An 18719-nucleotide genomic window follows, 5' to 3' on the forward strand; every position below is an offset into this window, starting at 1 on the left:
GGGCCATCTGAATTATCTACAATGATCAAAGAATTGCTGGTCACAATTCCATGATACAGTTCCAGGATTTTGACTCTGTGATAAGATGCTGCTGAGATTCTCTCTACAGGTCTCAGTCACAGGTTGTAATACCGTGTGGATGAATACAGCGGAGTCACATGATTGGCCACCACTATTGGAGATAGGGAGCCCGTCACGTATTTGCTTTCCTGATCGAATCATGTCATCGTAGTCTCAGAGTGGTCCATGCAGCAGTTGGGCAAAAGTATCTCCTCCGCCAGGGGGTGACCTCTGTTGAGCATGTGTCAGACTGCCACTTGCTCAATGCATTGCAGACATGGCCAGCAACACAGAACACAGCAGTGTGGAAAGGGAAGTATATGGCAGGGGTAGCTGGAGTATCCACGGTATGGCTGGATTTCTTGTCTGAAATGATGCTCCAATAATAGTCACCCAACATTGTAGGTTTCAACTTCCCTTCTTATTGTTTTTCCTTGGTAGATATGTATTATGGAATCTTTCTCTCTGTCAGTCCAATCCTCCACTGAAACACTCTGGTAAGAAGTCAATGTGAGAGCCTTTCAAAGACATTTTGCAGCCAAAATCTTCGTAATTTTTGATCATTTTAAGTCACTGTTTCCTTGTACCAGGTGCATTCAGAAAGGTCGAATGACCAATAGAGAAACAAAAGCTTCACTAAGTCAGAAATATTTAATGGAATATTTATATAGATTCATTAGTTATTTATCAACAAATTCACCACCATTTATCATAACGGTGTGTCATCATTGTATACCCATGTCATAGGAGCCTGCCACCAATGTCCAGAGTCACAAAGTCACTGCAGTGTGTACCTCAGAATCGTTGTGGAAATGTTTTTCTGCCAGGAAACTTCATGGGACGAAAGGGGTGAAAGTCACTTGAGATGAGGTCGGCTGTGGGACAGATGATTGAAGATACAGCCAACACCACACAAAATATGTTTGAATGCTCCCATTCAAGCTGATTCAACATATTTTGTGTGGTGTTGGCTGTATTGCATCCTGCATTGTCGTGCACAATTATAATGTCTCTTGTCGACATCCCTTGTCTTTGCTCTTTATTGCCCTCCTTAGATTTGTCAATGGCTGACAATACCGTTTGGCGGTCACAGTTTCCCTTCATGGTAGAAACTCATCAGGACACTGCATTGATCCCAGAAGACAGTGCCCATGATTTTTTGACAGAGGCTGTCTGCTTAACTTCGATCTTCATAGGTGTAACTCTGTGCTGCCAGTGCACGGATAGTTGTTTTATTTCTGGTGTGACACATTACATCCCTGTTTCATCCCCACTGACAACATGGTTGAGAAACTCATCACCTTTCTCTGTGTACTGCTGTAGGAATTTCGGTGCTGCAGTCAGACATTTGATTTTGTATTCATCTGTCAGTTGCCATGGCACCCATCTTGCACATACTTCATGAAAACCAAGCTGCTGGGAGACTGTTCTGCAACAGCAAGCAAGACATCTCTGGGAACTGACTAGAGAGGTCTGAAATTGGATCTGCCAGTCCTGAAATGTTGCTTGTCAAACTCTTTCCATTAGTTCTGGTGTTAACAGGGACAGTTGGCCACTATGGTCTTCATCATGAACATTGGTTCGTTTGTCAGTGAATTACCTGTTCTAGCATCTGATATCATTTACATACATTTAGCACAGTTGGAAATGTATCACTGCTGGAGATTGCTTCTGAACATGCAAAAATTGAATAACTGCAGGAACCTCGCAGTTGGCAGGAGACAATATCACACCAGCCATTTCATTGTAACATTATGCAGTAATCACAGCCATCACAAGAATGAAGCTGCATCGCATTTTCCGACATACCTCCTCTGCACTCCTGCGCTTGCATGTTCCTGTCCGACTGCTTCTGCTATCTCTAAATATGATCAGAACTTACTTTCTGGATGCATCTCATAATTTGCATCTCTCTTCCTCCTCCTCCTCCTCCATCATCATCCAAAAAAGGTTTCTGATACTTTGTTGAAACATTGGCATGCTTGTGCTTCTACAAGAGTCAAGCATGTTTCGTAATTTTGATCCAGCTGAAGTTCACAGACCTGAGGGCCCATAAAAATATGCCTTTCATTTTTGCAGCTGATAGACTAGTAAATTTTTCAGCAAGATATGCAAATTCTCTATAGGTTTGATCCATCACTTTTACAAATTGTGTAATTGAAACAAGTTTGTAGTGAAGAAGTGGAAGAAGGATATCTTCATGAGCTACCAGACTTCGGCATTATTTGCATCCACTTTCCAGTTTCTTTCAGACCGGTTTCTCTTTTATGTAGGTGGATTTTCTATTACAAGTATCCCAGTTGCACAAGAAATTGACAGTGACTGTGAAATGGATGGCAATAAAGGTAGTCATGTTGCTTGCCCAAAAACCATTTGAGAATTTTTTCTACAATTTTATAACTTTCTTTAACCATACTGGCATATGCAATAGGGGCAGAGCACTTTATTTCCATTGTGGAGCAAAACTTTCTTGAGACCTACTTTTGATGGATCATTAAAAGGTCTCCACTCCATGAATTGTATTTGAAGTCGAGGGCTTTCATTAAGCCAGCAATGTCAAAGCACCCTCTCTTGCGAAGTAGGAAAAAAAATATGTCTCTAAATTTGTTGGTGTTAGTACTTTGGTGGAATAAATTATATTCATGTAACTTCAAACCAAGCAGTTCTACCTTATGTTTACTCAGTCTTGCATACATACTAAATAATTTAAATCTAGCTGTGTTAATAAGTGTGGCGTTGAATTCTACCTTTATTGCCATCCATTTCACAGTAACTGTCGATTTCTGCATCTATTTGCCTTGAAGGAACTGGAAGACTTTCAGAGTGTGGCTCTGGGTCTCATGCAGAAAGTAGGTCTGGGTAAATAGTGTGATTCTTTGATTTCTTTTTCGTAAATACCCAAATATTCTTCACACAAAAATAAAAGTCTGAGATGTGGTGTTTTGATTCTCTCCTTGCCGCAAGTCCAGCAAGTAACATAGAATTTTTTTATTTCTTTCCAATGTTTAATTAACCTACAATAGCAAGTTGCGCAACATATATGTGGTGCCATTCTTTATGCTGGTCTCAAACATCCATTACGAAATCATGTTTATAAGTCTTTCTACAAAGTGTGAAACCTCTTTCTATTTCTTGCAGATGGAATATCCTACAAATGTAACAAGATTGTAATGAGTATTAAAAAAAAGACATTCACATTTACTCTGTTCCTCCCTACCAACTTACATAATTTGTATCTCTTATACAGTAAAAAAATAAAAATCACTTCAGCATGCGTTAACACTTGAGATTTGCTGATTTGTTTAGAGTGACTATGGGGAGGTATGGATTCGGGATGGAATTAACCAACATCTGAATACTAGAGCAGTTGCCATAAATACAGAGATTAATATTGCCAGCTATTATTTACAAAATTTTGCTCTATGTTGCTTCTGTAAATAATGGCTTTCGTATTATATGAATGTTCAAATTAGTGGACAACTATCTGTGATAGTGAAATTCTGATTTCAGATGTGAATTTATCATTAAAAATTTATGCAGAATCATACACTTTTGTCCCACTTTTAGAACACTTGTAGAACAGTGATACCACAGACCGCAAGAACAGTGCAATAATTGTAATTTCAAAGAAGTGTGTGTTTTATTTTGGAATTAGAGGGCAGTAGTGGATTTGAATGGTGACCAATCCTCCGTTTTAGTTGACGGCGAGGTACTGTGGGTATATATTTTAAAAGTTATGAATTGTTAAGACTCTAGCATTTTAGGTCGCAGATTTTTGTGTTCTGCAGAGTGGCTGACATATCGATGTCTAGTTTAGTAATGTGTCATAGTGTTAGTCACTTCTCCATCACTTAGTGACTCAAGTCTTTATTTTTGTGTGTGTTTGGGGGGGGGGGGGGGGGAGATTGCATTCCAAGAGTTCAGCCTTCAAAATTCTGTAGTTTCTAGTGGACATTTTATTATTGGCTGTAAAGACTGAGGTATTGATTGTACCCTCATCTAGTTCACAGCAAATGTTTACAATCTTCATCTTAGAACCACTAATACTTTGCACTTACAAACAAATAGAAATGACTTACAGGTACCTGAATCAGAGATTAACGTGCATATACACCCAGATGGTTAATAAACTGAAATGGTATCAGGACATGGAATAAAAGTCAACTAACAAACTTATTTCTGCCTGTTCTGCACTTATTTTCTAACACTGTATTGTGGGCATTCTTTGATTCAGGCTCAGGCTGAAATCAAAAATTTATAACAGAAAATGAAAATTCCTCAGCTATGGGATTCAGTAATGAAGTAAGAGTATCTCATTTAGCCATTCTTTCTTCGGTTTATTAGAATATTTGGATTCAGATACATTAATTCCATGTTACTCTAATGTTGTATTAAACAGATTTTACCTTTGGCAGTGCGTACATAGCTGATAATGGTCTATGTAAAGGAGATGAAAATAGCAACATGATAATACACACATCCAAAAAAGTTTTGCATCATGTCAGTTCTGAGAGCTTCAGAACCTGTACAGGAGATTGGATACAGATCAACATAAACATCATTTACACCCCTCTTATTGCTCATGAAAACCACACATTGCATGTTGTACCACCATACAGCGAGACCTGCAGACGTGGTGGTCCAGAATGCTGTACACACCGATGCCTCTAATATCCAGTAGCACGTCCTCCTGCATTGATGCATGCCTGTATTCATCGTGGCATACTATCCACAAGTTTATCAAGGCACTGTTGGTCCAGATTGTCCCATTCCTCAACAGCGATTTGGTGTAGATCCCTCAGAGGGGTTGATGGGTCACGTTGTCCATAAACAGCCCTTTTCAATCTATCCCAGGCAAATTCAATAGGGTTCATGTTTGGAGAACATACTGACCACTCTAGTCGAGCAATGTCATTATCCTGAAGGAAGTCATTCACAAGATGTGCACAATGGGTGTGTGACTTTTCATCGATGAATACGAATGCCTTGCCAGTATGCTGCCAATATGGTTGCAGTATCGGTCTGAGGGTGGCATTCACGCATCCTACAGCCGATACGGTGCCTGCAATGACCACCAGCGGCATACATCGACCCCACATAATGCCAGCCCCAAAACAGCAGGGAACCTCCACCTTGCTGCACCGGCTGGACAGTGTGTCTAAGGCGTTCAGCCTGAACGTGTTGCCTCCAAACACGTCTCTGACGATTGTCTGGTTTGAGGGCATACGCGACACTCATCAGTGAAGAGAACGTGATGCCAATCCTGAGCGGTCCATTTGGCATGTTGTTGGGTTTATCTGTACCTTGCAGCATGGTGCCATGGTCGCAAAGATGGACTTTGGGACTGAAGTTGCGCATCATGCAACCTATTGCGCACAGTTTGAGTCATAACACAATGTCCTGTGGTTGAACGAAAAGCATTATTCAATATTGTGGCATTGCTGTCAGGGTTCCTCCAAGCCATAAGCCATAGGTAGCACTCATCCACTGCAGCAGAAGCCCTTGGGCAGCCTGTGAGGCATGTCATCGACAGCTCCTGTCTCTCTGTATCTCCTCTATGTCCATACATCGCTTTGGTTCATTCCGAGACTTCTGGGCACTTTTCTAATTGAGAGCCCTTCCTGGCACAAGGTAACAATTCAGACACGAATGAACCGTGGTATTGACTGTCTAGGCATGGTTCAACCACAGACAACACGAGTCGTGTACCTCCGTCCTGGTGGAATGACTGGAACTGATCGGCTGTTGGACCCTGTCTGTCTAATAGGTGCTGCTCATGCATGGTTGTTTACATCTTTGGGTGGGTTTAGTGACATCTCTGAACAGTCATTGGGGCTGTGTCTGCGATAGAATACCACAGTCAACATCTGTATTCAGGAGTTGAACCGGGTTGACACAAAACTTTTTTTTGATGTTTGTATAAGAGAAGGAGCAATCACTTTTCCAAAGTAGCTGTTGCTGTCCTAATATACATATTTAATCAAGAAGTAATTCCCATAATTAGCAGTGTTAGTAGATTACCATTTGTCAGAATTTATTTGTAGTATACTTCACAGAGATAGCGAACAGTGTTTTTACCAGTTTATGTATGACTCGACTCGTTTCACATCCCTGAGCCTCTCCTCCAAGATGGTATTTACAGAATGTGGCAAATGAATGAATCTGCAAGACACCCTGCTCGTTATTCAGTCACAACAAAAGTCGGCTTGTTAGTTGATACTAAGGGCTAGAGAAAAAGTGTAGTTATGAGTTTTACAGGCTCTAGTTCAGATTTATGTCATAGACACTCTTTAAACCCACCTCCAATAGTGGTAGAAACTGTTCAGGTATTTTGCACTGTGAAACACACACACACACACACACACACACGTGAATTTTATTTAAGTGCTCAATTTATTTTTATTGGGAAATATGGTCCATTCATGTCTCATTTTTAACATCATTCATTTATTTCTAGTTATATGAGCAAATTTTATGAAATTGTTTTTTCATTGTATCAACAAGCATGTGACATAAATTTGCTTTACAGCCTTACATGTAAGTTATATGGAGGACTCAATTGTTAAAAAGATACCAGTCATTACTGAAGCAACCATTTGCAAAACTTTGGATCAACATAAGGCAAGTATACAGTACAGCTGTTATTTCTTCCTATTTGACATATCTGATATTATGACATGGGATACTTCAGTGTTATGTCTTGGTTATCAGTTTTCAAAGCACATTGTTTTCCTTTAAATATTTCACTTGAAGTAGTGTGCTATAGAGTACTGTAAATGGTTGTCTTTTGTTTATCATACATTCTACATCACGCCTTTAAGTTAAAGGATGTGCCCAACATGGGGATGGGAGATCTTTCAAGTTGTCTAAAAACCACTCTTTCTTTTACAACTTCTTAGGAAACTTCTGAATTTGTCAGATTGCGAGGAATCGTAATGTGCTAGCAACATATAATTCAACTTGTAACATGAGAGAGTGGGCATTTATTGTTGTGTGTTTCGATAGTGAAACAGCATAATTTGTAGTAATGTTATATCATCAAGTTTTGTGCTATACATGGGTAATCTGCAAATGTCACCTTTGGAAAGTTGAAACAAGCCTATAGGCATTCCTTATCAAGATCACAAGTTTTTCACTTGCACACATCATTTTTGGAAGGCCGAAAATATGTTGAAGAAGAATCTCATTCAGGAAGACCTTCGACTTAAGAATCCAACAAAAATGTCAAATGCATGTGTGCACTTGTGAGATTGTTCCTCCAGGACAAACTGTAAACAAACTGTTTTACAAAGATGTCCTTGAAAGGCTATGGAAAGGGGTGAATCAAGTGAGACCGAACATTTTAGACAAGTGGATGCTGCATCACGATAATGCTCCATGTCATACGGCCACTTCTTTCATGGAATTTTTTTATCTGAAAAGGCATTTGTGCATTCCACCCCCTTCCCTCCCCTCCTAATTGACCTGATCTGAGTCCTTGTGAATTTTTTATTTTCTTGAAATCGAAAAAAAAGGTCTTAAAAGAATGTCATCAACAAAGGAAGTAGGTTACAGTACGCTTGTTCGCCTGCTGCTTGAATACTGCTCAACAGTGTGGGATCTGTACCAGATAGGGTAGATAGAAGAGATAGAGAAGATCCAACGGAGAGCAGCGCGCTCCGTTACAGGATCATTTAGTAATCGCGAAAGCGTTACGGAGATGATAGATAAACTCCAGTGGAAGACTCTGTAGGAGAGACGCTCAGTAGCTCGGTACGGGCTTTTGTTGAAGTTTCGAGAACATACCTTCACCGAAGAGTCAAGCAGTATATTGCTCCCTCTTACGTATATCTCGCGAAGAGACCATGAGGATAAAATCAGAGAGATTAGAGCCCACACAGAGGCATACCGACAATCCTTCTTTCCACGAACAATACGAGACTGGAATAGAAGGGAGAACCGATAGAGGTACTCAAGGTACCCTCCGCCACACAACGTCAAGTGGCTTGCAGAGTATGGATGTAGATGTAGATGTAGAACATTGAAGCCTGTCAGCACTGCTGCCAAGACTGGGAACATTCTGCCAGTGTATTGCTGCTAAAGGGAACTAACTTTGAATGGAAAATAGTGTTGTCTCAAAACAAATAACCACTTTGGTAGATAAAAAAATCAGTGTCGTTACTTTTCTCACACATCTTGTATAATGCAGCTGTACAAATTTTCTTCTTTGTAATTATGACATGAACTATTATAAGGTACAGACAGTCCTGAATCCTCACTTTCAGGGGTGAAAGTCTGCAGCCACTCCATTTGAAAAATTATAACTTTCTTGCTTTTAGGCGTAGAAGATTCTAGAGGATGTGCTGGGAATGTGTAAAAGTCTGAAGTGATACATGATCTGTGCTTCTTTGGTCACCGTGTGACACAGAGATAGAAAAGTCAGATGTCAGGGATTACAGACTGGCTTTATTTTCCTGCATAGTTAACATAAAAGAGAAGGGAAACAAAGTGAAAAATTTTGAAACAAGCAGTTATTGTATAGATCTGAACCTAGAGACATGAGCTTGTGAAATGTTACTGCAGAATACTTACCTTGTACTCGTAACAATCTGCAGTTCCCTCTAGGAAACTTTCAGCTATGAAGTCTAGATGCATTATTGAGTGACCTGTCAGACAAGAAGAAACTATTTGTAGTTTATGGAGCTTTCAGTGCAGATTTATTGAAAGATTCTGACAGGAAAAATGAACTGTAATCTTTATTTGGCTATTTTAATCTGATTTCAGTAATGAATTTTCTAACTCTTTTACAGCAAGATAGCAGGACACTAACTGATAACATTTTTATACACGGTCTTCTGGCTGAAATAGTGTGTACGCAATTGTTATGGACCATCTTATGATGATGCAGACATAATGGAAAGAAGGAATTTAACACTTACAGCTCTGAGGCATATTCATACAAAGCAATGAGGCTTTTTTTAATGAGGCCAAGATGCAGTGTTTCAAGAATAAGTTAAATGTTGCATGGGATAAAATTGAGCAGTGGAAAGTTCATGTTGGAATAACAGCAATATGGAAATAATAGTTTGCTACTCCCCATGTGGACGTGTTAAGCTGTAGCAGGCACATTGAAAAACAGTAATCGTATTTTTTTGTTGTGTCTGTCTCCAACTCAACATGTCCTTTATGTAGTGAATAGCAATTTATACTTTCCTTATTATTGTAGTACGTACAGAAAGAGATGCTAATGTGAAATTAAATATATACTATACTAAATTTCTTTCAGTATTCAAAAGTAGCACTCTAAAGAGTTATTCAGAAAATCCATTCAAAAATCTAGAAGCCTTGGCTAACTAATAGGATTAAAATCTCTTGTAAATGGGAAAGTTTTATAAATGTGTAACATTTAAATATCCAACATTGTTGGCATTCTACAAAAAAAATCTATTTTAAGGAAAGTCATTAAAATGTTGAGAAATGAGCATGTCATGACAAAACGATAGCGTAGCTGCAGGACAGATTCAAAATGGTGTCTGTAGGTGATGTCCATTACAAGCAATTTGTTTCATTGAATTTCTCACTGCAGAGAACGAAATTGTGGGGAATAATCACAAAATTGTGTGAAATCTATGGAGCACCTGATGTCAACAGAAGTACAGTTAGTCGCTGGGCACAGAGAGTGAGGTCATCAGAAGGCAGTTTGGGAGAGATCCACGATTTGCAGCAGTCAGAGACCATCCACAGCTGTCACATCTGACATGTTGCAGCGAGTTGCTGTTGTCATTTGCGAGGACAGATTAAAAAATGCCATTCATGGAATACATTTTGAGGATGATGAGGAGGTGATTCACACAGTGAAGCACTGACTCTGCCACCTTGTTTCACGACTCCGCCACCTTGTTTCACACTGGAGGAAGGCCATAGAATGGTATAGAGATTACATGAAAAAATAGTATGTGTAAGTAAAACACCATTCTTCTTTGTGTGTAATTCTCATTATGTTCAATAAAGAATTGTGCATACTTTCTGGGCAACCATCGTAAGTGACAAATGTTGTGACCAATAATTCACGAGTTGCTAGTATTTTTAACAGTTACCTATGAAATGTAGCAGCAAAAATAGGATTAAATAATTCAGTCCTTTGGAAAACTGTTGCAAAATCTCAAGGTTGGTGCTTGGTATGCAATGTCTGGTGTCCACATCATAACGTGACTCTTTCACCAAACTGATATGTCCAAAAACTGTTTAATCTTACATGAATCAACTCACAGAAGAATAACTGTATGGATATTTTCAGCAAGGTGGAGCAACAGATACACTCTCGGGACAACCTTGTCATGAGTGCATAAGGTATTTGCTGAGGAGATCAAAGTCAGCAGAGGTAGTGCAATCTCTTGGTTGTCTCAACTGCCTTATCTCTCTCCCTGTGATTTTTATCTTTGGGGCACATTGTAGGGTCATATGTACTCAAATAATTGTTACACACTGGAAGAGCTGTAGCAGAACATTGAAAATGCTATTGCCGCCATCCTTCAGGCAGAGTTGCTATGCGTGTCTCACAGTTTGATAAGTTGAGCACAGTGCTGCATCGATGTCAGTGGTAGCCATTTCCATTATCTTCTGTGATATTCATTAAGAATGTTTGTAAATATTTTTCAGGGCAGTTTCATTTTGCTCACTCTGTATATGTGAATCGTCTTCACTTAACATTCATTTAGCAGAATAGGCACTTTTTGCAGGTGATACCAGTGTTACAATAAATCACATTAGAGAGAAAGCAGCAGAAGAGATTGATAATGATGTTTTTCAAAGAATTAGCAAATGGTTATCTGAAAATGAACTACCCTAAAATTTGAGAAAACGCTTTGTGTTCACTTATGCACAACAGATAGTGCTATACGAGCAGTTGATGTAGCACATGAACAGGAGTCACGGAAACAGGGTAGATTTCTCTGGACTTTTGGGTATACATTTTTAAGAGAACCTGAACTGGAAGAAGCGCGATGCTGAGCTGCACAAACAATTAAGTTCAGCCACTATTGATATTGGTATAATTGCTAATCTTGGGAACAAACAAATCAACCTCCTAACATATTTTATGTATTTCCATGCAACAATGTCTTCTGGAATAATTATCTGGAGTAGCTCCTCAGTTGGATTATTGTATTTATTGCAGAAAAGCAAGCAGTAAGAATAATATGTCATGTTCAGTGTTTAGTGTTCATCCATCTTGTTGGTACGTCTTCAAGGAGTTAGGCGTTTTAACTGCTCCATCACAGTATATATATTCTGTAACAAAATTTGTCATGAATAATCTGTCACAATTTGAGAATATTAGTCATGTCCATACCTACAACCATAGGAGTAAAAATGACCTTCATTACCAATTTTTAAAGCAGTTATTGTCTGGGAAAGGAGTTTAGTATGCAGCAATGACGACACAGTCATCACCTGTCCCCACAGAAAAGACTGATTCCTTGTCTTCCTTGCACATCTGAACTCCACACAGTCCAACATAAAATTTATTATGAAGACCTGAAAAGAAAGTAGACAACCAATCCTAGATGTAATGGGCAAGAGAGAAGCTGATGGCATGCCGGGCCACAGTGTGTATCAGAAGAAAATACACTCTTATCTGTATTTGCACACAGTCAGCTGCCACCATCCTGTGCAGAAGAATGAAGTATTAAAAATACTAGTACACAGAATGTGCACCATCTCAGACGCAGAGTGTCTGCCCCAGGGACTGGACCACCTCAAAGTTGTGTTATGAAAGAATGGTTACTCAGATAGGCAGATTAAGTACATTACTCACCCCACAGCTACAGTACAACCTGAAGTCATGTAAGAAGAGGTAGCCACTGCCTTTATACTGTCCACCTGCATGCTCTCTGTGAAAGTTGGGCACATATGTTAAAGCATCAAGTAATAACTGTCTTTTGTATGCCAAATAAAGCACAGGTATCATTGGGGAGTCTCGAAGGTGGCTTTGGTTTGTGGAAGGCCAGGGTATATCAGATTCCGTGTCAGTGTAGCAAAATGTGTATTGGACAAACTGTGCACTCTGTAGAAGACTGATGCCGAGAATACCAGCAGCTCAATCGACTAATGAATCCCAAAAAATCGGCTGTCGCAGAGCACTGTTTCTCAGACAGTCATGCGATGGAGTAAGAATGTACCAGGATTTTAGCCCAAGCTTTGAAAAACTGGGACCTTGTTGTTAGAGAAACGATCATAAGTCATACTACAAACAAACTGCTCTGGCAGCCAAGGCAAACAGAGCAACTACAAAAATGCTATGACAGATGCTGATGCAGTTGCCTCTGTGGCTCCAACTTGTGCCTTCAGGCATGGACGGTGGAGGGAATGGCTTGCAGTGGGAGTGATATAACTAGTTTATGTGCCCCCAAGAGCAGAGTTCGTCAGCACACCTGGTAACGGTGACTGACAAGTCTGATTGCTGAAATATTGTGCCTGTTGGCCACTACGAACAGAGACTATTCGATCAACAAATGTGCCAGGAGAAATTGAAGAATCAGATGTTGAAATCATTCTGGTGACATCAATCAGCCTTACCCAAATGGTGTGTGTGGTCAGTCAATGCCAAGCAGGCTGTTTGGTGAATCCGTGCTACCTTATATGAAGCTGTTATTACGGAAGTTATATATGCATGTTTCAGATGGCAGTTTTTGGTCATGAATGTCATTTGTGGGAAAGTGCTCTGTGTCACTTTACTCATGAAGCAAAATTTACATTGTGTCTTGTATAACCCTGTGCAACCACATACCTGAATATAGGTTCTGCAGCACAAATGTGATGTTGCATGTATAAATACTGTCTATTGTTAAAATACGTCTGCCTTACTACATTATCAAAAAGATTCCCTAGTTCTTAAGGAAATGCTCATACGTATTCGTGAATTTGAAGATTAAGGGTACTAGTGTACAGAACTAATCTTACACAGCTGGTGTTTTACAAAAAAATGCCTTTATTAGTTTGATAATATAGTCTCTTCTTTGATATAATTTATTGTATTGAAGTATAAAACTTCAGTGACTGTAAAACTTAAATGACTGCTGATCACACTGCACAAGTTGTCTGTCGCATCCTGGCTAATCCCATATTGAAAATAAAGCCAAATGTATACTGAAAATAAAACCATTCACTCTGTAGTAGCATGTTAAATTCATTAGCAAAACTACTTACGGAAACTTTTACTTATCATAAATTAAATCCAGTGAAAATTACTCTTTTCTTTTGTCAGTTTGAAACAGTAACAGAGGCTAAGTTACAAGCCAGGTCAGCAATATTATTTGCTACCTGTAATGGCTTTATTTTATTTTGCTTTTCAGAAAATAAAATCTAATTTTCTCAGCTTTTTATATTTTTGCCTTAAACTGTTTGTAATATTAATAATTTGAATAAGATGTTTGAGCTGTGCTTTTTGGTTAATTTCTTTTCATAATAATAATAATAATTATTATTATTATTTAATAATAATAATAATTATTATTATTATTTAATAATAATAATTATATATATTTAATAATAATAATTATTATTATTATTATTATTATTATCTTTCCAGCTAGCAAGTTTTCAATATCTTTGTTTCACTGGATAGGACTTTATCAGGTTGTTATTTTCTTAGCACTTTGTTTGACTTTGTTTTAAATACAGATCATAGAAGGGTTATTTGTGTGAATTTATTGGTCTGAAACTAATTTTTCCTTTTTAACTTCCATGGCTTTATTATTTTTTTTCTTTTATTTCAGAATCAGTACAGCCAATTTGCTTTAGGTGTAAAAGTGCCAGCAAAAACTTGAATTCCCATTAACAGGCGTCAATAACAAAAAAGAAATCAACAACCTAGATACTACCACCACTTTAATACACACAATTAAACATTTTGAACAAAGTTCACAACTTCTTCAGGTTATGGCATCACGTGTCCCACTAAAATCCCTGGGTGAAATAGTCAATCAGCACAGTTGGTAATAAGCAATAGATTTGCAGCATATTGTCTTTTCATAATGGTTCCTTCAATATTCAGAGCCTGTCTTTAGGAATATCCTGGGGAAGATCTCCCAGCATAACATGGACTGTTAAGCAAATCTTAACTTGTCAACCACAAAACCAGCGAACCAGGTACTACTGAAATTCATCATGGCAGGAAACTTGAAAACACATATATCCAGTGGTCTGTTGTATTTATGACTCACAGCAATGTTGGTTCGCTCCCGACAGCTAGCGAACCCAAGACTATTCCCTTCATGACACAAACTGAATACTGATTCGCTCAAAACAGTACTGCATATCTAATACATATAAAAGAGTCGGAACCACTAAATTTTAATAAATGTACAGTGCCACTATACCTTTTAACAATTTAAAAATTGTTGCTGAGGGGCATCGGCTGGCAGCCAGCTATGACGATAGGCTGTAACCCTTCTGGACTGTGGGCATAACAGATTGTAGCACACCACAGCGACTCAAGGACATGCACATATTGCATCCTGACATAATGAAGTATACAACATAATTACAAGACATATATTACATCTGCAACTACATACATATTCCGCAATCCACCATACGGTGCGTGGCGGAGGGTACCTCGTATCACAACTAGCATCTTCTCTCCCTTTTCCACTCCCAAACAGAACGAGGGAAAAATGACTGCCTATATGCCTCTGTACGAGCCCTAATCTTTCTTATCTTATCTTTGTGGCCTTTCTGCAAAATATAAGTTGGTGGCAGTAAAATTGTACTGCAGTCAGCCCCAAATGCTGGTTCTCTAAATTTCCTCAGTAGCGATTCATGAAAAGAACGCCTCCTTTCCTCTAGAGACTCCCACCCGAGTTCCTGAAGCATTTCCGTAACACTCGCGTGATGATCAAACCTACCAGTAGCAAATCTAGCAGCCCGCCTCCGAATTGCTTCTATGCCCTCCTCCCTCAATCGGACCTGATAGGGATCCCAAGTGCTCGAGTAGTACTCAAGAATAAGTCGTATTAGTGTTTTATAAGCGGCCTCCTTTACAGATGAACCACATCTTCCCAAAATTCTACCAATGAACCGAAGACCACTATCCGCCTTCCCCACAACTGCCATTACATGCTTGTCCCATTTCATATCACTCTGCAGTGTTACTCCCAAATATTTAATCGACGTGACTGTGTCAAGCGCTACACTACTAATGGAGTATTCAAACATTACAGGATTCTTTTTCCTATTCATCTGCATTAATTTACATTATCTACATTTAGTTAGCTGCCATTATTTACACCAATCACAAATCCTGTCCAAGTCATCTTGTATCCTCCTACAGTCACTCAACGACGACACCTTCCTGTACACCACAGCATCATCAGCAAACAGCCACACATTGCTATCCACCCTATCCAAAAGATCATTTATGTAGATAGAAAACAACAGCGGACCTACCACACTTCCCTGGGGCACTCTAGATGAAACCCTCACCTCCGATGGACACTCACCATCGAGTACAATGTACTGGGTTCTATTACTTAAGAAGTCTTCGAGCCACTCACATATTTGGGAACCAATCCCATATGCTCGTACCTCAGTTAGGAGTCTGCAGTGGGGCACCGAGTCAAACGCTTTCCGGAAGTCAAGGAATATGGCATCTGTCTAATACCCTTCATCCATGGTTGGCAAGATATCATGTGAAAAAAGGGTGAGTTGTGTGTCACAGGAGCAATGCTTTCTAAAGCCGTGCTGATGCATGGACAGCAACTTCTCTCTCTCAAGGAAATTCATTATATTCGAACTGAGAATATGTTCGAGAATCCTGCAACGAACCGATGTTAAGGATATTGGTCTGTAATTTTGAGGATCCGTGCTTATACCCTTCTTATATACAGGCATCACCTGCGCTTTTTTCCAGTCACTCGGGACTTTACATTAGGCAAGAGATTCGCGATAAATGCAAGCTAAGTAAGGAGCCAATGCAGTAGAGTACTCTTTGTAAAACCGAATTGGAATCCCATCAGGACCTGGCAATTTATTTATTTTCAACCCATTCAGCTGCTTCACAACCCCAGGGATGTCTTATCACTATGTCCTCCATACGATAATCTGTACGAGACTCAAACGGCGGTTTGTTTGTACGATCCTCCTGTGTGATAGATTTCTCAAATGCTAAATTTAAAATTTCATCTTTCGTTTTGCTGTCTTCCGTTGCCAGGCCAGACTGATCAGTGAATGACTGGATGGAAGCCTTCGACCAGCTTACCTGTGTTACCTGTTACCTGTTCAGAGATGTCACTAAACGTGCGCAAAGATGTAAACAACCATGCACAAGCAGAGCCTACTATTAGACGGAAGGGCTCCAACAGCTGATCAGTTCCAGTCATTCCACCAGGAAGGAGATACACGGCTCATGTTGTCTGTAGTTCAACTATGCCTATACGGTCAATACCATGGTTCAATCATGTCCGCATTGTTACTTTGTGCCAGGAAGGGCTCTCAACTAGAGAAGTGTCCAGGCATCACTGGGTGAACCAAAGTGATGATGATGATGATCAAACATGGAGAAGATATAGAGAGACAGGAACTGTCGATGACATGCCTCACTCAGGCCACCCAAGGGCTGCTACTGCAGTGGATGACTGCTACCTACGGATTATGGCTCGGAGGAACCCTGACAGCAGTGCTACCATGTTGAATAATGGTTTTTGTGCAGCCACAGCACATCATGTTACGACTCAGACTGTGAGCAATAGGTTGCATGGTGCGCAACTTAACGCCTGAAGTCCATGGCGAAGTCCATCTTTGCAACCACGACACCATGCAGCGCACTACAGATGGGCTCAACAACATTCCGAATGGACTGCTCAGGATTGGCCTCACGTTCTCTCCACCGATGAGTGTCGCATATGCCTTCAGCCAGACAATCGTCGGAGACGTGTTTGTAGGCAACCCAGCTAAGCTGAACGCCTTAGACATACTGTCCAGAGTGTGCAGCAAGGCGGAGGTTCGCTGCTGTTTTGGGGTGGCATTATGTGGGGCCGACGTATCCCGCTGGTGGTCATGGAAGGAGCCGTAATGGCTGTATGGTGCGTGAATGCCATCCTCCAACCGATAGTGCAATCATATCAGCAGCATATTCGCAAGGCATTTGTTTTCATCCATGAAAATTCGCACCCCCATCATGCACATAATGTGAATGACTTCCTTCAGGATAACAACATCGCTCAACTAGAGTGGCTAGCATGTTCTTCAGACATGAACCCTATTGAACATGCCTGGCATAGATTGAAAAGGGCTGTTTATGGACAACATGACCTACCAACTGCTCTGAGGGATCAGCACCTAATCACTGTTGAGGAATGGGACAGTCTGGACTAACAGTGCCACCACCTCTGAAGGTCTCACTGTATGGTGGTACAACATGTAATGTGTGGTGTGTGGTTTCATGAGCATTAAGGAGGATGGAAATGATGTTTGTATTCAAAAAGATTTTGGGCTTGCAGCCGGTCATCGTTAGCTTCCATCCACGATATTTCGACTGGACAACTGCCAGCCATCCACAGATGAGCCATCGAAGACTGACGAAGACACCCTCCGTTCCGCAATATATATAGCGTGCAGCGAGTAATCAGCGCATGCATCAAAATCATATTGACACACCACCCGCCGGCAGCGCCCTCGCTGGTGGAACTGCAGAACTCAGCTGTCTTCGGTGTTGTCAATTGCCGTGGCCATTGGAGTACTCTGACGTCTTTGTCTGGAGCAGATCTTAGAGATGACAGGGTTCCACACATTATCTACCTGATAGCCATTGTCACGGTTCATAAGATTGTCTGTCATGCGAATTTCCACTGATTCTTTTATGGCAGAGTCCCAAAAGGATGTTGCTGTGGCCAAAATTGTTGTCTTGTCATACTCCATTGAGTGTCCAGTGGAAATGCAATGCTCAGCAATTGCAGACTTGCTAGGTTGCAAAAGGTGAGTACAGCGTTGATGTTCAGCGCAATGTTGTTCCACTGTTCACAATGTTTGTCCTATATATGACATGCCACACTGACAAGGTATTTTATAAATTCCCGCCTTCCGCAATACCAGATAGTCTTTCACTGATCCCAGCAAGTCGGAAGTCTTCGATGGTGGACAGAAAATCGCTTTCACTTCGAAACCATGGAGGATTCTTGCAATTTTGAAGGAAATGTTGCCAACAAAGGTAAGAAAACATAAAGATTTAGTAGACGTGCTCTCTTCTTTCTCTGCTCCGTGAATCTTAGGCTTAATTGCAAGTGTCTTGCTAGTTTGCCATGTAGAATATCCATTCTCTTTGAATACCCTCTTCAGGTGGGCAAGCTCTTCAGGCGAACTATCTGCTTCTGACACTACATGAGCTCTGTGTACAAGTGTTTTAAGTACACTCATTGTTTGCAATGGGTGATGGCAGCTGGACGAATTTAAATACAAATCAATATGTGTGGGCTTCTGATAAACTGAATGCCCCAGAGAGCCATCACTCTTCTGTCCAACGAGCACATCCAAGAAAGGGAGGCAACCCTTTTTCTCTAATTCCATGGTAAACCGAATGTTCTCATGAATGGAGTTGAGGTGATGTAAAAACTCCATTAATTTGTCTTCTCCATGAGGCCACACTACGAAAGTATCATCCACGTACCTCCAAAAAACAGTTGGTT

At 40.2% G+C, this 18719-nt stretch overlaps 1 protein-coding gene across 1 annotated transcript in view; it reads left to right on the forward strand.

Annotated features, from left to right (window-relative positions):
• Positions 1-13865, forward strand: part of LOC126171884 (trichohyalin-like) — a 125004-nt gene extending 111139 nt beyond the window's left edge. Inside the window, exons 6-7 of the mRNA XM_049920837.1 lie at positions 6590-6681; positions 13815-13865. Of these exons, the coding sequence (XP_049776794.1) occupies positions 6590-6681; positions 13815-13865 (143 nt within the window). The remainder of the gene's footprint in view (positions 1-6589; positions 6682-13814) is intronic.
• Positions 13866-18719: the final 4854 nt, after the last annotated feature.

The sequence above is a fragment of the Schistocerca cancellata genome, chromosome 1 (genome assembly GCF_023864275.1).
Source record: "Schistocerca cancellata isolate TAMUIC-IGC-003103 chromosome 1, iqSchCanc2.1, whole genome shotgun sequence".
Lineage (NCBI taxonomy): Eukaryota > Metazoa > Arthropoda > Insecta > Orthoptera > Acrididae > Schistocerca > Schistocerca cancellata.